At 41.6% G+C, this 24,972-nt stretch overlaps 1 protein-coding gene across 1 annotated transcript in view; it reads right to left on the bottom strand.

The window, feature by feature from the left end:
- The window catches only part of kcnk9 (potassium channel, subfamily K, member 9), a gene marked incomplete at both ends in the record, with an annotated part of 69,054 nt that extends 57,093 nt beyond the window's left edge, over positions 1 to 11,961 (bottom strand). Inside the window, one exon of the mRNA XM_084080422.1 lies at positions 11,349 to 11,961. Coding sequence (XP_083936548.1) covers positions 11,349 to 11,961 — 613 coding nt within the window. The remainder of the gene's footprint in view (positions 1 to 11,348) is intronic.
- Between the last annotated feature and the right edge of the window lie 13,011 nt (positions 11,962 to 24,972).

The raw sequence follows: 24,972 nt of genomic DNA, 5'->3' as shown, positions 1-24,972 counted from the left end.
CTTATCCATCCCAGGCTATACTGAAGTGGGCGGAGGTTAGATGAAACCTGGGGTTTAGATTTTGTAAGTAACCTCACTAGTTTATTTTGGGAGGTCTGCCAGTAATGTTAATCTGGCAGGAACAGTAGTAGTAGTACATTTTGATTACCGGACTTTTACTTGTAACAGATTGTTTCTACATTGCAGTATTGATATTTCTACTTAAGTAAATGTGTACTTTTTCCACCACTGTGCATATATCAGGCATAACTCCAACCCTAACCCCAGTAACACCTAATGCGGGGTATGGACATGAAACTTATGGATCGCAGCCAGTTGAAGAATTAATTCTAGACAGCTCCCCGTCAATACGAGCCAGTGTTGTGTTGACTAAAATCCATGAAAACATTACAAAGGTCTCATCAGATGTTGCGCCCTTAGCAGAGAACAGATTTGTTGTATACAACCGAGCTTGTACTGCCGAGAGCAGTGATGCTAGGGAAATGCTTTGTCTGAAGTGCACCGTTTTGCACACGTAAAAAGCATTGAAATGCAATATGCCCTCTTGTTGGCAAACAGTAAATCGCTCCTCGTTTAGAAACGGCAGCTGAAGGCGCTGTGGTTTTCTGTTATTGTGGGGAAAGCTTTCCATGAAAAGAGCCGATCGACAAGCTCAAAGCGCGTCGCAACACAATACGCATGCTGGGGTTTAAGAGGTTAAAAGACGTACGTTTTTGCCTCTTGTCGCCTCGCCTGTCACCGTGTAGTACATGATGCTATACTGACTATGATCTTGACAGAGATTGCGTGGTAGATGTGGTCGTGACAGAAATTGTTTAGTGTGTGCGTGTCTGTAGTGTGTGTGTGTGTGTGTGTGTGTGTGTGTGTGTGTGTGTGTGTGTGTGTGTGTGTGTGTGTGTGTGTGTGTGTGTGTGTGTGTGTGTGTTGGCGCACGTGCGTGTGTGTGTGTGTGTACTCGTAATACTATACTTGTATAGTAGAATTTGACAAATAGACAATGTGAGAACCATTTTCCTGGTCCTTAAAAGGGAAGCTCGTAAGGACTTGTTTTGTGGTTAAAGATATTTAGAGTTAGACTTTTGGGGTATATACTACAAAGATTATTTCAAAAACTGAGGTTTTCTCAGTATTATGTCCCGGGCGGTGAATGTAACAAAAAACGCCAACAAATCTGGAGGTAATGCCAATAAAATCATTTTTCATTTCATAATTTAAAATAAAGTAACACTTTCATGCACTTCAAGTGGATAAGAAATTCAACATACAACCTTGAAGCTATCAGTAACCATGGTTTTAATGAGGAAAAGATTTTTGGGGGGGCACTTCAAACCAGGTGCCAGTATAAAAAATATGAAAAATGAAATCAGAATGTTGCCACAGGTGTCTTGTGGCAGAAAAGCACATCAAAGACAAAAAGGGCCTCTTTTATCTCTCTAAAATAACTGAGGCTGTGATTAAACTGACAACATACCAAGTTGCAGTATGCGTGCTGCAAGTGGCTCGTGTTTTGACCACATGTTACAGGAAGTACTTAGATCAGACTCAACATGGGGTCCGGGACCCCTAGGAGTTACTACGCGTCTCTCGCTGTCCCCTCACTGGATGACGCGAGAATCGGAGAAAGCAGTGAAAACATTCCGTGCAATTAGTCACAGAAAATGAATAGAATTAACTTGGCCACCAGGGCCAATCTGGACGCTAGTGAAGGGTGGGTGGGTTGGAGGGGGGGGGGGGGGGGGTTGAGGTGGCTGTACAGCGTCACCATGGTGACTGGGCTGCCCCCCCCCCCCACACACACACACACACACACACACACACACACACACTCACGACAGCTGGTCTGACATGTGCTAACAGTATCTCACTGTCTGTCTCCCGTTTCAGGACCCTCCGGCGAGATTTTGTCTTGTTAATTTTCTTCATTATGTTTCAAGTAGTTGTTCTCAAACGTTTTTATTGTGTATTCAAAGACCTCTATCTGAAAATATTTTGTGCCAGGGTCCCCCATAAGAAAATGTGTGATGCGTTGTGAGCTTCCATGTGATCGGCTATTTTCACTATTTCAAAGGTTTTTATTTTTTTGGATTCTAATAATAAAAAAATAAACGTTTTGGACATACAAGGTTTCCACCCAACAGTGACGATATATACATATATATTTTTAATACTGTGTTGTTGTTTCTAGAAGCCTCTTTGCTTCAGTGACTATGTGGACTTGTAGTCTTTCTTCCTGTAGGCGGTAGTAGGGGTGTGTGTCCTTTGAGACACACACCTGTACATGTTGTAGTCTTGTTGTGAGAGAGCAGTGAGTCACCAGTTAGCTTTTGCACACGGACACGGGTCAGTTAGGTCGCTTCGGGGACACTCTCGGGGTCATCTATTTTTGTTTGCACTTTGGGTAACAAGCACATGTACAGTGTTTCCAGTTCTTGGATCAGAGTTTTAACCACTTAAACCCTATTCCTAGTGCAGTGGTTCTCAACCTGTGGGTCGGGACCTCCCAGGGGGGTTATTCTGAAGTAATTTCCTGGTACTATAGCTGTTGTCTGTCTGTCTTGTCTCACCTACCCTGGGATTATTGTGCATTTGAGTCCTGTTAGCCCCAGCCAATGATTGAGTTTCCTGCACTATCTGTACCGAGTAGACCTCTGCACCTACTGCAAATATAAACAGAGCTGCTACCTTTAAACACATTTTAAATCTGAGGCTTTTTTTCTATACTATTTAAATAGTTTTGAGAGTGATGCTGCTAAATGTCCCAAAAGTTACTGCAAAAGATTGCAGCTATTTGTTACAAAAAGCTTTATACCCTGTAAGTGTATATAACATGTACATAACGACGCAATGTGACATAGCTCTGCTTAAAACAATGCTGTACCCTTCAACTGTACATACTTTCCCCATTTTCTTAAATTGTTTTTATTATATTTTGACACTTGCTTTGAAAATGTAAATGTATGTTTTCTCATGCCAATAAAGCTCCCTTGAATTTAATTTAATTGAATGTCTTTGGGTTTCACCTGTGTCTACTGTAGTTAGTTTCCATATGTGAGTTTATTTCTGTGGTATATTTGTCTGTTTCTTATTTCTCTGTTTGCTCTTGGTTTTGCCACTACCCTGTATGTTATGAGGACTAGAGAATAAAGAACATTGTTTGAACTTTGAGTTGGAGAATCCGACACAAGTTTTACTTTATTTGGTTGCAGGTCCAAATCCTGACACTGGGGTTCCCAAGGTCTCCGTACTAGATCCTCTAGCTATTTCCCTCAACAACAAATCTCTATTCCGAATAGAGCTGATCTACAAGCTCACAACGCTTTGCTTTGTGACTCGTAGTGAGCTTGTAGATCGGCTATTTTCGCTAAATATTGACGCCAGAATGGGGATGCTATGGGGTTCAAGCAACTGCTAAACGTTGCTGATCAGTATAGGATTGATGAGTGAGATAAACAACTCAAGGAGAATGTTAGTTATTTTTAAAACACATGTCTATGATATCCGGTTAAACTCACTCTGTTGTTGTTCTCTGGTTTGATTTCTGAGCAGCAAAAGGAAGTGTTGATACAAACGAAACATGAGAGACAGAAGTGGCAAGATGAGTTTTGTTTGGAAATGGACAGAGCAGTAATTGAAACGTATTAGTAATACTGATGACTCGAGTCCTTCTCCGCTACGGTTTTGAGGTCTTGATTAAATTCCGCCTTCTCCCAACGTTTTTTAAGAAAGATTCAGGTACCATCTACTCAGTGTTTGAACACAGATTCTAGGAATTGGCCAGACGCGGACTGTTACGCTGTCAGTGTTTTTAAGATATGAACTTAATTCAGCTCTCAGGGTAGAAGAGGAAATATTCTTCTGTGAAGTAGGCGTTGTGGCATTAGAAGCGTATAACTTGTGCCTGCATGAGGCCTTAATGTCAGCATTTTAGGTATTTGGCAAAATGTAGAAAAGTAGACACATTAGAGTTTGCTAGGAAGCTGATTTTCTTTCATCAGTGGTGTCTTTGGTTGAATATCAACACAAAATCGAATTTCTGTCGGGTGGTGGAAACCTCATTATGTCCAAAACTGTTACTTTTCAGGATTCAAATTCAAAAACATCAAAAGTAGCAGATTGACAAGCTCAAAACGCGTTTTCTGCCTTTAGTGATAGTATAGATAGACAGGAAATGTGGAAAGAGAGAGAGACGGGGAGTGACATGCAGCAAAGTTCGTCGGGATCAGGACTCAAACTCGCATTGCTGCCTATAGGTGCCCGGACCGCAAGGCCAGCGGTCCGGGCCGTTAATGTATGTTTTGTAATAAGCTAAATCTCCAAAGTAACTGGTAACTAAAATGTTCAAATAGTGGAGTAAAAGAAAGTACAATATTTCCCTCAGAGATGTGGAATAGTGGAGTAAAAGTATTGACACATACATTGACATAAGTGTAGCTAAGATCTGGTACCCCCAAATTTAGCTCAAACACGGGAAAATATTCATTCTACTACTCTACCACCATAATATGCCCACCCATTAATCGACATGAATCACTGGTTTCTTTCAAAACTATAACCTGAAAAAGCATCTGTCAGAAAAGTATATATATATATATATTAAATCTCCTTGTAAATATAGCTATTTGTTGATGACATGTATTCATTTGTTAATATTCTATGCTCTGTTGATGAATTGAATGCATAGGACCACGATGGAAACAAGTCCCCAGGACTGTTTAGCCTAAGTGTTTTACTGTTTAAATTATTTACATTTTTGACAATCAATCAAATCCCTGAGCAAATGTACATAGTAACTTTCCGCCACTGGTTGAGCACAGGACTCCCTCTTTCTTTGGTGTGGCGCCCAGGTGGCGCCTAAAACCTAACCTTTAACTTCACAAACACTATGCCTAACCCTAACCCTAACCTCACAGAAACTATGCCTAAACCTAACATTAACCCTAACCTCACAAACACTGTGCCTAAACTTAAAGGAGAATTCCGCACGTTCCATCTCTGAGGGAACACCGGGAAAAGACAAGAGTCCGGGGTTGAGCACAGTGTGTTCCCCTTCACAGAATGACATTGGTGTGTGATTTGGTGCAAGATGATGTAAGGGTCTGGGGAGAGGTCCCGCTGCGCTGCTTGTCGATGGAGATGGTGTTAATCCTTGGTAGTGGCCGGTGGCCATGTGTGTGTGTGTGTTTGTGTGTGGGGCGGTTGGAACTCCACCACCTCCTCCCACGGTTGACACTATAGAGCCAAGAGGGGGAAAGTAACATTTCTGTAAAGTACAGTACATTTACTCAAGTACCGTGGGCTACTTAAGTAAAATGTTTGAGGTAGCCTTACTTTACTTGAGAATGTCATTTTTCAATACTTTATACTACTACGACGCCACTACATCTCAGAGGCAAATATTGTACTTTTTACTCCACTACAATTATTTGACAGCTTCAGTTGCAAGATGCTTTTAAATTACTACAAAAAAATAGAACAAACACATTTTGAAATAAGATTTCTGAGTACTTTTACGATTGATCCTGTAACTATGGATACCGATACTTTTGTACTTTCACTCAAGCAAAATCTTGAATACAGGACCTTTTACTAACAGTAAGTATTTCTACATTGTGGTATTACATTACAGTAAAGCAACAAATCTGAGTACTTCTTCCACCACTGATAGAGCCAACCCTGCCGGCAAAGCTGGATGACAGTGCTGCTCTCGGAGCCATGATGCACCATGACGCGTGCCAACCGTGACTCTGAACTCACAGTAACCTCTGAAAGATCAAACAGGAGAAATGTCTGCCTTTTTGCCTGCACTCGTCATCTTCCATATCCACACATGACTGATTAAAGAGCAGTGTGCTGATGATGAGTCACAACATATTAGAGTCATAGCGTGTAAGGTAACTTTGTCAGTAAAATTATTAAAGAACTTAAGAAGCTGTTTTGATTACACCATTGGTATCTTTTCATAATAATCATTCCGCATATTTATTCATTTATTTTTTGTTTACAACTTATCTAAACATGACACTTGCCAAACACGTGCCAAAATGACATGTAGGCATCAACAATGTACCGAAAATGTATTTATTTATGTATTATACAATTGTGTTAATGTAGACCGTTTCTGACAATATTGTTGCATTCCAAAATGTGATCGGCACCAGGACCCTGGCAGCTGGCACAATGATTTTATAGCAGTGCTTTCCTGATTTGTTCCAAACTGCATTCCAGGAAAGGCCAAATCTGCTACTGAAAGTTTGAGGAACTGAAAGTTCGAGAAAAAGGGCTCAACCAATAGGCTCGACTCACAGACGCCCGGAGGTAGTTCATGATGTAGAGACGTATAAGGTGCCGTGTCCAAAGAGAATGCCTTTTGAGCTGGCAGCGTCAGTCTGCCATGCATTTTTATGATAAAGACGCGCTGGTACGCTCCTCTTCCCAGCACAGAGCATCGCATTTCAGCACTCCCGTCCTGTGGACACAGTGCCTAAAGCAGTGCTTTCCAAACTGTAGATTTGCTATTTTCACTATACTGCTTATACTGCTTATGCTATTCATGGCAATTATTAGTTTTTCTCATTTTATTTATGAAATACTTTTGAAAAATGTTGGAATTGTTTTAATTGATGAAAGGTTGTGATTTATTTGTTTAAACTTTAAAAAAATATTTTGAAATAATAATATTATATATATATATATATATATATATATATATATATATATATATATATATATATATATATATATATACATATATAATTATTATTATTTTTTTTTATGTACCCGCGACCCATAAAAATTGGTCTGTGACCCAAAGATGGGCCCGACCCACTGTGAGTGCCTAAAGGACACTATGCGCATGCTAAGGGTCCCATGATGTCATCAAACCAGAGGGCCCAAACCAGGAAGTAGGGTGTCCCTGACAACGCATGTTACTTTCACTGAAATGTTCCATCTGTCCTCTAGATATTAGCTCAATGGAGGTGTTGCCAATAAATAGATTTTACACATTGTGACTTTAAAGCACGTTTCTGCTATCTATTTGAAAAAAATACATTTTATACCGACTTACTGTATATGGTTCGGGCTGAGTCATAGTGACTTGAGCGTGACGATGCCACCGTTGGTTGTGTGTTTGTGTTTTTGATTGTTTCCATGTTCTCTTTCTGCTATTAGTAGGTATATAGGACGCAGGGATATAGAGCACTGAAGTCTGACGTAATGTATGCATTCTAACCTGAGTCATGGTCCCCCCCCATTCTGAATTCCCATAGACGTGGCATATAAGAACTGTGTTCCAAAAATAAACAAATTGACCTGGGCCCTGTACATTATGTGATTGGGTCGAGTGCATTATGAGATTCAACTGCGCTCGTTGCATTATAGGGTCGCATCTGAAACCACATACTAACGTACAACATATTACACAGTGGGCTATTTTCAGCCTACTATTTAGTATATACTAAGCAGTAGGGTGTCACTTCGGACATTTTTTTTAACTAAGTACATTTACTCAAGTACTGTACTTAAGTACAATTTTGAGGTATTTACTGGATTATTTAAAAAAATGATGTACTTTTACTTCTACTCCACTACAATTATTTGAAAACTTTAGTTACTAGTTACTTTACAGATATAAATCATTATATTATAAAACATGAATTAACCACTTTAGCCCTATTTTATACATAGGCTATTTGAAAATAGCCGATCTACAAGCCCACAACGTGTCGCATCGCGACGCGTTGTAAGCTTGTAGATCTGCTATTTTCAAACATTTTTGTACTTTTACTTTTGGTACTTTAAGTATATTTTGATGCCAATACTTTTGTACTTTTACTCTAGTAACATCTTTAACACAGGCCTTTTACTTGTCACAGAGTATTTTTATATTATGGTATTGCTACTTTTACTTAAGTAAAAAAAAATTAGTACATTTTACACCACTGCTAAATAGTATGTTAGTATGTGATTTTGGACGCAGCAGGCCCCGTCCAAAATCGCACACCAACATACTATTTAGTATGCCAAATACTACGCCCCTGGGCCCGATGCATTATGGGATTGACCTGGGCCTGGTGCATTATGGGTTTCCCCTGGCCCCATAGCACACATTAATCTGGTCCACTCAGTCACATCTCTATTTCTCTCATCCAGCACTACATCTAGTTGAATTTGCTGTTGGTGTATAGGCCTATTTAGCCTATAATTCTATTGTATTTATTGGTTTTCATTTTCCAAGTCCTATTTATTCATATATTCAAACTCAGTTCATAAGATTATTGTTCCAGCTTAACCAATTTCAACCTGGCATCCCTACTTTGGATATGTCATTATGAAAAAATGTCCCACGTTTACTTCCACCCAGAAATTATAATAATAAAATTAAAAATATCTGTTATTTTCACTATTTTTGTGGTGTTGTTTTCTCCTTCATTTCTTTCTCCTTATTTTAAAGCATTGGTCCTCAAAGTGGGGTCCTTAAGGGGGTACCCACAGGTTGAGAACCACTGACATATATACACCACTGTATACACTGGCAGACACACTCCATAAGATCCTCTTGTTATATTTCTTGGATTATTTGCTAATTAAATTCCCTGACTTGGGTCTATTCTGTGTCTCGCTCTTATTGTTATACTGCCTCTGAGAGCCTGGTTGTAAACACTGCTAATTACTGGACCATCTTCCAGGGACTTTTACCTCATTTAACTAATTAAGTCCATGTCAATAAAAAAGTGATTGTCATTCCTTTAAATCGGTGGTTCTCACTTTTTAATTTCTAGGACCCCAAGTTTGGTATGCATTAGGCCACGGACACGCCTTAACTCTGAGAGTGTACAAATGGAACCAAATGGTTGGTTCCATTTGTACACTCTCAGAGTTACAGACCTTAACGATCCATTTGGTTCCATTTGCACATTATCAGAGTTATAGACCGGTAAAAGTCCATACGGTTCCTTTATTTTATCAATAATTTAAGCTGCGGACCCCTGGAACCCACTCTAGGACCCCTGGGCGTTCCCCAAACCCCAATTTTAGAACCACTGTTTTAAATGTACCATGTTCAGCAAACATATCTCTTTAAATCACCAAATACCCTCTGTATTGTATGAGAACACTGATAGAGTATACAAAAGGGGTTGTTTTCTTTACAGGAGACATTTATATTACATGTTTACTGCTCTAATCCCATCCCAGACAGAAACAATGGAGTCACCTTCATTAGTCTTTGCAGCATGTCTTTTAAAAGTAAATTTGAGGACATGCCTAGTGCTTGATTCTCCCTTTAGCTAAAAGTACTCCACCTGAATAATAAAAATAGACTTGGGCCCTATCTGACTTCCTTAATGGCGAAGGCGCATCTCTACTAGTCTGTGACCTCTAAAAGGTGAAATTAATATTGAATATGCTCCCATCTAAGCTCATTTGAGTCTAAGAGGTCTAACCGGGGACACGTTTTAAATAACACAGCGCTGTGTGCATAATCTGCTGAACCGACATGGTGGTGGGACCTTATTTTGGCAACACCCCTGTGATGCTTTCTCTAACTCACAGCGGTTGGCTTCCTATGACACAGTAACGACTTTAGCAGCGGTGACTTATTACAAAGAAATGGAATCGAATGCCTATAAATCCCATTTGGACTTTCCAACCTGTCATAAAGAATAAGATAGATCTGGAAGGGCCTTGTCAACGCGGTTGCCAGGCCCGAATGCTGATTAAGCTTAACTTTATATACTTCATTGTCATATGTATAGGCTATAAGAGGTGGTTGTTTGCCTTAATATGACTGATCTACACAAGGAGTGTAGATCAGTTATATTAGGCAGAAGTATAGACTACAAGCGTTGGTATAGCTTGGAGATCAGTTAATGTTTAGCCAGTGGTTCTCAAAGTGGGGGTCGGGACCCCCAGGGGGGTCCCCACATGATTTTGGGGGCTCCCCAGATGACAATTTAAGGACTTTATAGACCCTTTTAATACCTAAATAAAGACCATTGCTGCATCTTGTAATCAACAAACTATACTATAAAACTGGTTCAACATTGGCCAATAATATAAGAAGAGGCAAACATTGTGTATATAGCTGATCTACAGCTATATAGATCTGCTATTTTCACAATATTTATCTGTGGAACCGAGTCGAGCAAAATGTAGTGCCTCAGGGTGGTGGGTTCCCAGTTCAAATATGATTATTTTGGGGGGTCACGGCCTGAAAAGGTTGAGAACCACTGGTTTAGGAGCATTAGAGGAGCTGTCCTTTCAGCGCCACACAGAGCAGCTGAGCTCAGAGGAGCTGTCCTTTCAGCACCACACACAACAGCCAGCAGCACAAACTGAGGGGCTTTGGATTGGCTCCTGATTCCGTGGTTAAAATAGCATCCTACTGTCATTAAGTTAATTTAAAAAAAATTAAATCTTATCTAAAAAAATGTTTTTAAATGAAAACGAGTATGAAGGTCCACGCATTATAGGCCCACAGTTAGTAAAACAGCATGTTTATACTAGTCTTGATACATCCTTGCCTTTTATCTAGAAAAAAAAGCTCGAGTTCCAGTTAAGGCTTTGTCGTTGTGACTCTATGTCACTCTTCTCTGCGTTAGCCTGATGATGCAATAATGTCAAAGTTGAAAGATAGTGTATTGTATTGGGGGGTTGGGGGCGGGGGACACGAAAGCAAACCCCCAAAAAGTAATCGTATTCGTTACATATAGTCAGTTACACGTAATTGTAGGCCCTGTTCGTTTTGTTTGAAAAAAAAGAAAGGGTAAAGGCTGTCAGCCTACATGGTACACAGTAAAATATTCGTTGTTAATTTAGCTCCGAGGCTGTACAAATGTAACCAATCATTTGGTTACATTTGCACACTCTCGGAGTTACGAGTGGATAAGTCAACACTGGAAATGTTTACTGTGCAGTGGCAACATTACGTGGTCTTTGAAATCACAATTACATAGCCTATATAATCTTATTGATTCACTCGAGGATTAATTCATATCGATCCTGTGCGAGACCATGACCCACGGGTCTAAACACAGAGTCAACACTTCCCTGTGATGATCAGATCGTGCCTTGGAAAGCATTTCCAGTGGGTGTGAACTGAACGGCAACATGTTGCTTGACAACTTTATCTTGTCTTGTCAGCACATACAGTAACAGCATATCTGATCTCATTGTGTTGTGATTTGTCTTGGATGTTGTATATCTCAGGACATGTTAGATCCTACCTCATTTTCGCTGTTATAACAGTTTGCATGGTCCTGAAAGTAGAAACGCACCCACAGAAACCGTGCGTAATCGTGTTACATAATTAGACTTGATTGAGGGAACAAACAAAGTAAGATACTCACCTATGGTGGTGATGACCGTGATCGCAAAGTAAAAGGACCCCGCGAACTTCCACTGCACCCCGGCCCTGTGGGGCTCGGCCTCCATGATGATGGTCTCCAGCTTGCGGTAATCCTCCTCGCTGATGTTGTACTTCCCCTGGAGACGCTTCTCCTCCGCCTCCAGCTGCTCCTTCTCGCGCATCTCGAAGTCGGACTCCAGGGCGTCGAAGACGGCGGCGCCGACCAGCAGGTAGGTGAACGTGCAGACGATCAGGGACAGCGTCCGCACGTTCTGCCGCTTCATGGCCACGAGGAAGCGGCGAGTGAGGGGCTCATGTCCCCCCGGAGGATGATCCCCCGGTAAGGCGCGGCAGCAGCAGCCGGGGATCAAGCGTTGGCAGCGTCTGGAAGAAAGAGTGGATGACGGTGATGGACAGACCGGTGCGTGCCGCCGGTGGTGGAGGTTGTGGTGGTTGTGGTGGTGGTCCCTGTAATAACAGGCCCCCAGATCCTGCTCCTGATTCGCGGAGAGACACAAGAGGCTGCTCGATCGCCGGGACCAGGAGCCCTGGAGCCGAGAGACCCTGCGCAACACGTGCCCAATAAACCAGGTCCTCCCGGTGCGCAGTGCCATCAACAAGCGGCTTCAACCAGTTGCTTTCGTTTTTTCTCCTTCCCGTCTTCAGATGAGCAACTAACACGGTTTAAACAATCACATCCCGTCGTGACTTTTTTTTTCTTAAATATTTGATTGATGCCGTTGCTCTCAATAAGGTTTGCGATGCAGACCACGAAAAGTATAGGTGAGAGAGAGAGAGAGAAAGAGTCGGACTGAGCAGCATTCAGCAGGTCCCCAAGTTTCAGCAAAACACCAACCTGTTCATCGCATTGTTTCCAGGCTATATTTAGAAAGCCCCTCGTCCCCCCAAAACACCCAAAATCAATGTTCTGTCCGCGGAACCCCGGAGGCTCCCTCACGAACAACAGACCATCCTGGTCAGCAATGTGCTGAGTCGTAGCTCCAGACCCGGAGGGACGCAGAGAGAGGAGCAGACACGGGGGGGAAATGTCACGCGAGTTTCGGACAGCCTGGATCTTCATAAAACAATATTTCATAACTTAAGTCCCATCGTGTCCGATGATGATGATGATGATGATGATGACTCCCGGGTCCGGGTCACCTCGCCATGCTTTGCATTAAAGAAGAAAATATATCCCCAAGAAGAAGACAAAACCATAACAGACGACAACAGGTTCCATGCAGCGCAGGACTTTTCCCCTGTAAGCTATACATAGGCTACAGTAGGTCTGCTTGCGCTGAGGTGGTGGTGGTCGTTGGCATTTGTTTTGTGCGCCGTTGGGTCCAGATTGATTCGCGCAGAGACAGTGTAGATAGATAGATAGAGAGATAGATAGATAAATAGAAGAACAGTTTGTCAGAGGAGTTCATAAAACAAGCCCGAGAATCATTTCTGAGCAGCAGCCACACCAGGCTGCATTGGCACACACACGCCTCGCTGCGCACCACCAGCACCACCACTCCAACCTGATGCCTTTCTCTCTCTCTGCCCGCTGCTGCCAATCAGCTGAGGGGGGGGGGGGGGTTGATTTGTGGAAAACGACGTGTTTCCCCCTCGTCGCGCGTGGGACCTTCTCACATTAACCCCGCATTTCATGGAACGGTGGTGGTTAACAAGTCACTGGTAAGACTCCGCCGGTGTCAGATTCAAACAGGTTCCCTCGGTTCGTTCTACAAGTTCTCTCCTCCTTTAACGAGTGTCACGATTCACCCGAGATGGCTCTGTACTGTCGCTTGTGTCTATTTTCTAGCCATTGCCTATTCTTGGAAGCACTCACTGATCGTCCCTGCAGGGTAATAGTGACCGCATGACGCGCCCCCCCCCCCCCCCCCCACCCCCCCTCACACAATGCTGACCACTCCCACTCATTATGAATTGGAGGAGTTTACTCAACAATCACATGGTCAACATTACTTGTCATTGGAGAATCCGCTGACAATAATAATAAATGAAAGTGAATGCTTTGCTGCTGCACATTGCAGGCGGATCTGGTGGCGCTGTCCAGGGTGCTGAAAGCTATGGACGCGCGCGCACACACACACACACACACACACACACACACACACACACACACACACACACACACACACACACACACACACACACACACACACTCTCTAATGTTCATTTTAAACAAGTTAAATAGAATAGGCAACATAGCATTGTCGTTTGCAGCGACTTGACTATGCAGCAGCTGAGATTAGCAGATTTTCAGGATAAAATCATGATTCTTTTTTTTTTTCCAAACCCTTATATCCATATCATCCCGTCAGTATTTTGCGTTTTAGCGCACTATAGCTGATTTTGTCAATATCTTTGATTCAATTAGTGAAGCATAAAGCTACTGTAGCTATTCTGATCTGTGAGGAAAACCTGGACAGAGAGATTTGGACTTTGACTTGTGGTCTTACAGGTTAGCCTACTCCTAAACTACATGTATTAGTGTTTTGCATTCTGAACCAGAAACTGTTTATACTTTATATCACCACACCTACTCCCAGTTCCAACAGGTAGGCCTTGATACAGTTCCTGGCTGTTTTCATGAGATCATTTCTCATATTTGTATTTTTGCTTTAGCTTTTTTAGATCTGAAAGAAGATTGAGCGTGTTTACAGGATCTCACACAACTGTCCAGTGTGAATAAGTGAGGCCCTATATATGGTAGCTGTCTGCTCCTTCAAAAAACACTTTCTGTAAGAGCAGCTATTTGAGGTATCCTGGTTTGACACTGCCCTGGCTTGAACCCTAGCATCCCTATTCTGGGGGGGGGCACACACCTGAAAATAGCAGATCTACAGGCTTACAACTGTCGAGCTTGTAGATCTGCTATTTTCATTGAAGAGATTGTTTGGGAGGGGGGGGGGGGGGGCAATTGGTCAAAATTAATAAGTATAGACCAGGGGGTCCTCAAATTATTTTGGGGGGTCCCCAGATGATCAGCTTAATGTGCAACATTGTTTTCTCACTCAACAGTAAACAAAGTTCAGAGTGCTGAAAGCTATGGAAGCATGCGCACACTCGAATGTTCATGTTATACGAGTTAAATAGAATAGTCAACAGCATCATCGTTTGCGGTGACTTATCTATAGGCTGAGATTTTCAGATTATTATTTTTTTACCAGCAATATCGCACACAATCCATATCGTCTTGTCAGTATTCTGCGTTTTAGCGCACTATATAGCTGATTTAGTAAAATCTGACAATTAAATGCCTTTCATTCAAATACTTAGTCTGTAAAGCATAATCTAAACGAAACATAAACATAAATAGTGCTTTAAGAAAGACGCAAACATTGTGGAAAAAAGCCGATCTACAACCTCACAATGCCTCGCCGTGGGAGGCGTTGTGAGCTTGTAGTTTGGCTATTTTCGCAATACTTTTCTGTGGAACCGAGTCAAACTATATGTAATGCCTATACAATTGCAAGTGCTTGTCAGGGTGGGGGGTCCCCAGTTTAAATATAATTACTTTGAGGGGGGTCGTGGCCTCAAAAGTTTGGGAACCCTTGGTATAGACTAGGGTTTAAGTTGTAAAAAAAAAAAAAAAAAAACATGTCTGGTTCCAGGAGTAATGACATTTTTCCTCCGCATTACGCATCACCAAATCAACAGCTGAAAAGTTCCAAATCTAGACACAATGACATGCATTATTCAATATATAAAAACAGTTGGCCACACATTGAAACTCCACGCCCTCCATGTCACAGTGATTCAGTGTCACTGTGACACGCGCGTGCTTTTGATGCGTAATACTTTCCATCTTTTTCAATGGAAGGAAGATACAGCACTGCAATTTGTAACTGGTGCTAGAAAAGTCCTCTAAGCTTAACACCAGAAATGACTATAGCCTATATGCGTTCATTTGCTACTTGATGTCTTGTTTATTATTGTATATTATTGTATGTCTTTAAATGTTTGATGAATTGAGTCAAATGTATCAATTGTACACATTGAGCCCCGCCCACTGTGTAAACAGCCAGAAGGGAGGTTTGGGGGGTTTTATGGGGTCTCCAGCAAAAGTAGTTCATATAGCTTCACAATCATTTTAAACACCTTATACGTTGGCTATTCAAAAATAGCAGCTCTATGAGCTTGAACATCTGCTATTTTTTAAATCTTTTGAAAAATATCAAATATGTTTGGAAATATTCACTCTTTCACTTTCATTCCCTCTTTCCCTATTTTCTCTCTCTCTCTCTCTCTCTCTCTCTCCCACGCACGCGCGCGCGCGCGCACACACACACACACACACACACACACACACACACACACACACACACACACACACACACACACACACACACACACACACACACCTCATCCAACCCCAAATAACAGAAAGCCGTCTGTCACGGCTAGCAGACAGTACACATTCCTTTAGCAGCAGAGAGAGAGAGAGTTCACAGAGAGAAAGCTGAAAACTGCACTGTAGCCCATATTTCACCTGCAGTGCTTGGTAAACACGGCCATTTTGAATCTAAACAGCTCCACTAATCAACAGTGTCTGGAACGCTAGTCCATGGTCTATTTTTAGCTCTCTCTCTGTCTCTCTCTCTCTCTCTCTCTCTCTCTCTCTCTCTCTCTCTCAAACATCTCGCCAGTCCCTCTCTCAACCCACCTACGGAGCTTTCTTTCTCTCGACAAAGCACTTAAACCCTCAATAGAAAGTGAATGTGACGTCACACCATTGAAAGTAATAGATGAAAACCTCCCAAGATGTCAATACAGCAATGCATAGATATTAAAATAAATGTACTTTGTAATTTGTATTTTTGAATACTTATTATTATTATTATTGTTTTTAAAGCATGCACTTTAGAATATTTATTTTACCAGTATATTCAAGTATGGTGTTGAGTACTTTGTCCACCACACAGGCTCCTAAGCAGCTGGTCCCATACCATAGTTCTCAACCCAGAAGATGGGGTCCCCAGATGACAGTGAAGTGACAATTTAAGGACTTTTAAGACCTTTTTTAATCTAAGAAAAGAAACAAGACCATTACTGCATTAGAAGTAATCAACAAAACAAACAAAATTGTCAAATAATGTAAGAAAGATGCAAATATTGTGAATGCGTTGCCAGGCGTTGTGAGCTTGTAGATCTGCTGTTTTCATAATATTATCTGTGGAACCGAGTCACACAAAGTGCAGGCTAATGCCTCAACTCATACAATTCCAAGTGCTTGTCAGGGTTGTGGTCCCCAGTTCAAATAATTATTTTGGGAGTCACAGCCTGAAAAGGTTGAGAACCTCTGCCATACTAGACAGTGATCAGTGTCAGGAAGGCAGAAGAAATTCAGGACCTTCTCAGGGACCTTGAACTTGAACTGCCTGAGGAAATATAAGCTTTGTCTGTCTGGCAGGAGCTGAACTGAAGACAGTGTCAGCATACATAGTGTCTATTAGAAGTCCAAAGGACGGTCATAACATCATACATAGTGTCTATTATAAGTCCAAAGGACCGTAATAACATACATGTGTATACCTTGTTGTTGTTTTATTCTGTTTCAAGAATAAAACACCAGACAATAGATAGCTACATACATTGGCTATTACTATTAGGGCGTTGACCCCTGGTGTAGATTTGTAATTTATTGTTTATTATTAGTGCTAAGCCTGACGGTCACATTGATTGAATACAAATGCAGCCAGTAAGGCCAAATGAGGATTTCTGTGCATTAAGGAGCACTTTTTTTTTTTTTTTTTAATTGCTGGAGGCATAGGCTATATAATAAGCACATTACACATGTCACGTCAGTGGGCCTTGTGGTTCCTGACTCCCCTCTCGAGCCTTTGATATGATTTACATATCAATGTTGAAGAAATATATGAATGGACGTGACTTACCTCTCAAATACTGAATGGTACCTGAGAGGAATTTAATTTAAACTCTGGAACTGCATTTGCATATGCGCCTAGTATTTAATCTTTCCAGGACCGTCTCACGCCGTACTATTCGCCCAGACCCTGGGGTCATCGTAAATGCTCTGGATTTCTGCAGCACCTTTATCCAAAGCACTTATGCATGTGTTACATTCACACAGACATTCACACACAGACGGTGGAGAAAACCTTGCAAGGTACCAAAGTGGTGGAAAAAGTACTCAAATGTTTTACTTAAAAGTATCAATAACGCAATATAGAAATACTCTGTTACAGTCCGGTAATAAAAATGTACTTGAGTAAAAGTACAAAAGAATCAAAATATAGGCCTATAAGTACCAACAGTAGCCTACTGAAATCTTCAACCTCTCCCTCTACCAGGCTGTGGTCCCTGCAGGGTTCAAAATGTCAACCATTGTGCCCATTCCCAAAAAGGCCAACGTGACATGCCTGAATGACTGGAGACCTGTCGCTCTCACCCCGATAGTCAGCAAATGCTTTGAGAAGCTGGTGAGGGAATGCGTCTGCTCCACGCTACCTGCCTCGCTGGACCCTTGTCAGTTTGCATACCGCAAGAAACTGATCCAACGATGACGCTATTGCCATCGCTCTCCACACCGTCCTCTCGCAGAGGACAACAAGCTGCTGAAGGACAAATATGTGTGTATATATATGCTGTGCGTGGACTACAGCTCAGCATTCAACACCATTGTCCCAAAAAAACTTGACACAAAGCTCCGAGACCTAGGGCTATGCCCAAGCATGTGCGACTGGATACAAGACTTCCTGTCCAACCGACATCGGGTGATGAGAATGGGCAGCATCACATCTGACCCCCTGACCCTCAACACTGGAGCTCCCCAGGGATGCGTGCTGAGCCCTCTCCTCTACTCCCTGTACACGTATGACTGCACAGCCACACATGACACCAACACCATTATAAAGTACGCGGACGACACCGCAGTGATAGGTCGAATCGCCAACAATGACGAGTCTGACTATAGAGATGAGATCAACTCACTGGCACTCTGGTGCCGGGAGAACAACCTCGCCCTTAACGTCAACAAGACCAAGTTGAGTTGATCGTGGACTTCAGGAGGCCGCGGAGAGATCATATGCCCATCCTCATCAATGGCGCTGCAGTGGAAACGGTCAGCGAGTTCAAGTTCCTCGGACACAGCAAAAAGTCGGGTGTTGAATTCATTCTCTCAGAGTCAATTTTAGCTCTTTTTCAGGGTTTATATAGGTCCACACTTTCTAGAGTTGAAATGAACACTTTGGAAATAGTTAACATTTAACACTACGCCAAGAGTTCCTTCTTTAACTCTTTACCAGAGTTAAAGTAATTAGACAAATAACACTGCTCTGAGTTAATTGTTTACTCGTTACCAGAGTTATATAAATAACTCTGCTCTGAGTTAAATGTTTTACTCTTTACGAGAGTTAGATAAATAACACTGTGTTCTGAGTTAAATGTTGAACTCTTTACCAGAGTTAAAGTAACACACAAATAACACTTATTTAAATAAAACATTTATTTTCTGATTTTAATTAAAAAATGTCAACAAAATATAGATAATAGAGGCTACTGAGAAATATTTTGTCCAAAAATTGAGGTCTGTCTTTCCCCCCCAAAAAAACATATTAACCAGGAGAACTTGTGGCCTAAGAAGTGTTTCTTTTTATTCCACAATTCTTAGTTGCATTTTAACTTTCTGGCAATTGTCCTCATCTCCAAATGACATGGAAATATAACGTTCCTTCATCTTCTCAAAAAGCAACACCCCCATCTCGGTGCATTAAACAAATAGCCTACATTAGAATTCTGTCACTTTATGCAATCGAGTAGATACAATAAAGGCTCTCCAGCCACAACATTTACTTTAGTAAAAGTACAAAGTATTGGAATCAAAATGTACTTAAAAGTACCAAAAGTAGAAAGTAATCATTCTGCAGAATGTCCCATTTGAAAATAGCAGATCTACAAGCTTGTAGATCTGCTATTTTCAAATGGCCAAAATGTATATAGGGCTGAAGTGGTTAATGTATATTTTGTAATAATAATACAAACTAACTAGAAACTAAAGTTTTCAAATCCTTGTAGTGGAGTGAATTAACCAGTTGACTGCTGGGGTAGCCTTTCTTACACATGAAACAGCTCAGTATAGCTTTACTCAAAGATTGCAGTTATGATCTGGTTCAGCAGCCTGGATCTCAGTTCCCTAACTCTGGGTGTCTCCTTCATTTTCCCCACATCAATGTTATACACTGTCGTCTGCAGGAATGTGTAGAAGCTCACAAGTGCAGCATCGTAAGACACATTAAACACAAAATGTGCTTTGAAAGGTTAATCAAATGCCCCAAGCGAGCGGTTTGCCTGGCATGGGATGAGATGCTGATCCATGACGATGTAGAAGCTGTCGACCTTGCTCTTCTGACGCCCAACAGCAAGGAGGTATACGGCTGCGGATCCTTCTGGTTCCGTAGATGCTCTTCCAAACTGCAGCATGACTAGGGTTGAGATAAGGAAACATTAGACAAGAATACTGTGCAGCTGTGAAGATCTTGTCACACTCTCTACAGTACATCACACTCTGCAAATGGACACGCTACCAACTGTGCCAAGAGAGCTATCCCTTGGTGGAGCGTAGTAATGGGTGTTTCTTTCTGAGGAGTGAGCTTAACCCATCCTAAAGACTCACAAGGATCCTGTTCTATTCAGTTACACAGCCACAGAGAAAACGACCTAATAGAAGTGATCATTCAAACATTGAAGAAGATCATTCAAACATTGCCTCATTGGCTATAGTGCAAGATGGCAAGACTTAATTTCAGCTCTGGACTGGATGGAGTGCTACAGTGATGGTCAGGTCTACATCTACCATTACAGGAACACTGAAGCTCTTGTGAAAATTTAGTAGCCCAATGTTGTTTGGTACTCCTGTAGTTCGTCTTCACCACCAGACTTGTCTCGCAACACAGCTTCAATCAACTAATAAAAGGAAAAGGGAAAAACATGAGAAAGCAACACCTGGTGATAATTCACCTTTCCAGAGACTGAGAGTCAAAACATTTTAAGCAACACATGAGAATAAAACTGATACCTGTTTAGCAGACACTGCACCATATGTTTCCTCGATTCTTAGTCTCTTGCTAGGGACCACATCTAGGATTAGAGTTGATGCATTTGAGCTGAAGCTTGAGGTGGAGCAATCAGAAAATTCTAAAGTGAATGAAAAAAAGTTGGCTAAATAATTGTATTCTGTAGGGTGTAGAGTGCTTGCTTAAATGCCTGTCTTTAGACCTCACCATCATTTGACAAAACTGTCAGCACCACATTGCCCTGTTCAACGAGGTCACTGAATATCTCAGCATCAACATCTGTCCCTGTTGCATCCTTGTACAGTATGTAACTTCTGCATTAGGTGGCAGGCAAACTCTCTCTGTGACTGGAAAAGATAGTACAGTGAGAATAAACTGAATGTGCTTTTCAAGGCAGCACTGTTTGTCTCACAGCAAATTACTTCACATTAAATGTATAATCATCAAAAAAACCTACAACATGTTCCCTTATAAAACCCATCCCCACTATGAGTTCAAATTTGATGTGCCATGATATATGCTTAATGTTACCTTTTTCATGGAACTGCAGAAAGTCAAACTTCAACTTCATCCAACTTCACATACTTCTGCAGTTGTCTGTACTTCACCTGGACCAGCATTTTTACTCAGACCTGCAAAAACACAAATAACTACAAATGGAGCTGAGTTACTATATGCAGTAGTTATAGTAGGCTACATACAAAACAAAGCTTTGTTTTCATCCTTGTGAATTGCTAAACCGTCATGTTAAATCATGATAAAGTTGGAGACTTCATTGGAAAAAATACCATGGTTATTTTGTTAGAAAACAATGCTAGACATGCTCCCTTATCTTAGAGTATCAACAACTACCTTCATCGACACCACACTAACAGGATCGGTCAGGATCTAATTTTAATGTTTTAAAGTAGGCTACACACAGAGCACAATGAATTAGAATGCTATGGGGGTGAATAAGAATAATGTTCATGGTTTGTAGCCTTTACACTTTACAGAATAAACTAAATAAAACTGATTTTCTGAGTAATGCCGGCCTTAAGCCAACCCACTTTTAAACCATGAGAGAGAGAGAGAGAGAGAGAGAGAGAGAGAGAGAGAGAGGTTTCAGTGCATTTCTGACAGGGCCCTCTGTGAAAACCAACCAGCAATTTTTGCTGTGGAGTACACATCGAGGAGGAGCTCAAATGGAGACGCACAACACACACGCGAGGAAAAAGGCTCAGCAGCGACTGTACGGCGCCTGAAGAAGTTCGGAGTAGTTCAGAAGTTCAGTTGAAGGCGTTCTATCAGGCTGTGTTACGGCCTGGTATGGAAACTGTACGGCCCGAGAAAAGATAAGCCTACAGCGAGTAGTGCGATCGGCATGAACCCTGCATGTTGAATAAGACTATGGTGTGCATACATAGATACAAGCACACTGAGCAGACGTAGTGGAGTGTGCCTTTATTTGTACATGCATACAAGTTATCCAAAAGCAAGGGGTTAGTCTTATCTGAGACTCCAGGCGGGCGTTGAACCGACACCTCATTCTTTTCTTTGTCCGTCTGAGAGTCCACAATGACACACACAAACATGTCTGGAACGGAGATAATTCTGCTTTGGTTGTTGCAAGCATGAGTGCAGCAGCCCACTTAGTGATGCTGTTAATCTTTGAGGAGCAGGATTAGTTTATGTTTTTTTGGTGTTTATTTTGTAAGCCAATAAAACCACAAGGCGTTTCATAGATCTAACTGGTTGCTCTGTTTTGCCTGCCTGAGTCTGATTCTGAAGAATGGTTCCTATAAATGAACAAACAAACATAAAGAGAAAATAAGTAGAAGAAAGGCTTTTTAACTAGGTTTTCTTTTTTCTCTCTCTCTTTTCTTTTTCTGCAGAATGTTCGCCTATTTTTGCTGGATGTTTGTTCGTTTGCAACAAATGTTTGCCTATTATCAGAATCAGCTTTATTGTCACATCACAGTTTTACAGGTGTAAAGAAGTGGGTGAAAAAAAATGTTTCCATTTGCGCGCTTCATCATTAGTAACAAAAAGTGTGTTTTGAAGAAAATGCAAAATGGTGGAAAAAGTAATCTGCCAGATTTGCCTATATGGAGAGTGAGAATCCAAGGAATCCAGGCGAAAAAAAACTTTATTGTACGAGCTATGCTTCAAGAGTTATTGGCCAAAACGTTAAGTGGGCTGTCGTAGCGCCACACGTTGTCACGCTCATGTCGCTATGACTCAGCCATAACCATATGAAGAGTTGCCAATGCAGCTATGCCCAAATATGGAGTGTGTTGTTTACCCTCAATGTGTCGTCATGGCATCAGGCACAACCAAATCAGTCAGCTCCATATATGGGTACAAAAGGGGGCATATACTGATGACATCAGCAATCTCCATATATGGTCATCAAAGGGACAAAGGCCTGACAGATCAAGAGGTATCCATGGGCATATTGGTTGGATAGGCAGTGCAACACGGGCCGCACTCTAGATGTGAGGGCCGCGTAGCAGCCCAAACCGCTAGTATGAAAATAGGTCTTTATCAATGTTATCCCACCAAACCCTCGTGTCTGTTTTGGACAAATTATCAAAATGTACCAAGATTTGACAAAATTGTGATGCGATGCGAGCTTGTAGATTGGTTATTTTGGCTATTTTGGCATATAGGTAGGTAGGTGGTTAGTTAAACTAAACGTAGTTTAATGATCCCCAACACTGGTGCTTACTATGGCGCTTACCTGTCATATGGTGCTTACCTGCTGCTCACAATGGTGCTTCCCTGTCATCTATGGTGCTTCCTATGATGCCTCCCTGTCTTCTATGGTGCTTCCTATGGTAATTTGCTGTCTTCTATGGTGCTGCCTATGGTGCTTGCCTGTCTTCTATGGTGCTTCCTGTGGTAATTCCATGTCTTCTATGGTGCTTCCCTGTCTCCTATGGTGCTTCCCTGTCTTCTACGGTACTTCCTAGTCATATATGGTGCTTCCTATGGTGCCTCACTGATCTTCAGTTTTCTTCATGTTTTGTATCCCTCTGGATCCACCACCGACACTTTCGTATAACTTATTTTCTCATGAGCACATGGTCATTCTGCTTTTATCGTCTTTAAATTGAATTTTATTCAAAATACTGACTGAAACTAAATCAAAATGAACACTGCCAAGAATAGTTCTACATGTCTTCGTTCCTGAAATATGGTCGAGTATGTAGGCTAACTATGACCATGATCTTGATGGTGAGCTTGATCTTTGACCTTTTTTTACCCAAAAATGCAACCATCTCTTAAGGGCAGCCTATACCATTCTTACCAAGTTGTTCATGGAAATCTGTCCATCCATTCTGCATTCTGGCTCTCAAGTTATTTTTCGTAAATGGTGCATTTATACTGTAGGCTATGTAGCACCTTTATACAGTAGGCTATGTAGCACCTTTATACAGTAGGCTATGTAGCACCTTTATACAGTAGGCTATGTAGCACCTATTGAAAGTGCTTTACAATGTGCATTGTTGAGCGCAGAGGAAACCGTGCAAGGCACCAACCTGCTCATCAGGAGCAGTTAGGGGACACTTCGACAATAACTAAGGGGGAGCTGGGGATTGAACCGGACAACTTCCGATTCACAAGAGGCCGCTCGACCTCAGCACGCACGCACACGCACACACACACACACACACACACACACAGACACACACACACACACACAGACACACACACACACACACACACACACACACACACACACACACACACACACACACACACACACACACACACACACACACACACAGACACACACACACACACACACACACACACACACACACACACACACACACACACACACACACACACACACACACACACACACACAAAATAGCTCAATCTCTACGAATGGCAACAATGTATTATTATTATCATTGAGTGTACACAATAATGTATACATTCTATGACACATTGACAGAAACACGTTTATTCAGTAGCTTGGAAAAAAAGAATGCTAGCATTCGTCAATTAAATAGTTCAGTTCACACCTGCACAGCGACTCTGACATGAACCCCTTAGCTCAAAAAAGATCACCATACTTGATTGATTCATTTTAGGATCTCTTATTAATTGATGACCCTGCAGCAGTTCAAGACATGGACGTTTCGGCTCACATAGCCAGTCACGCTGAGATCCTAAAAGGAATTCAACTGAGTGCCTGGTGATCTTTTATGAGCAAATCATTCAGTAGTCATTCTTCTATCTATGGCAGGGGTCTTCAATGTTTTTCAGCCCAAGGACCCCTTAGCTGAGAGAGAGAGATGAAGCAGGGACCCCCGCTACATATTGTATGAAATTGTGTTGCAGATTCAACTTTTTCATAGATTTCATAGATGGCTTCATAGACTTGTTTGACGGCACTGTCGTCAGTGTATGTTGGATTCATGTTGATGTGTATTTTTTTAATGTGTATTCTGCCATACAGATTGGACACATTTTATTTCATTAAAAAAGTTACATAATGCCGCTTAAAACATTCTCTTATAATCTCCTCAGTACAGCCCTCCTTATTACACTGTGAGAGTTGTTTTGAAGTTTATATAAATAATT

This window comes from Gymnoscopelus microlampas (genome assembly GCF_963454915.1).
Source record: "Gymnoscopelus microlampas genome assembly, chromosome: 15".
NCBI lineage: Eukaryota > Metazoa > Chordata > Actinopteri > Myctophiformes > Myctophidae > Gymnoscopelus > Gymnoscopelus microlampas.
The sequence above is the reverse complement of the archived record's forward strand: the minus strand, read 5'-3'. Positions and strand labels throughout refer to the sequence as shown.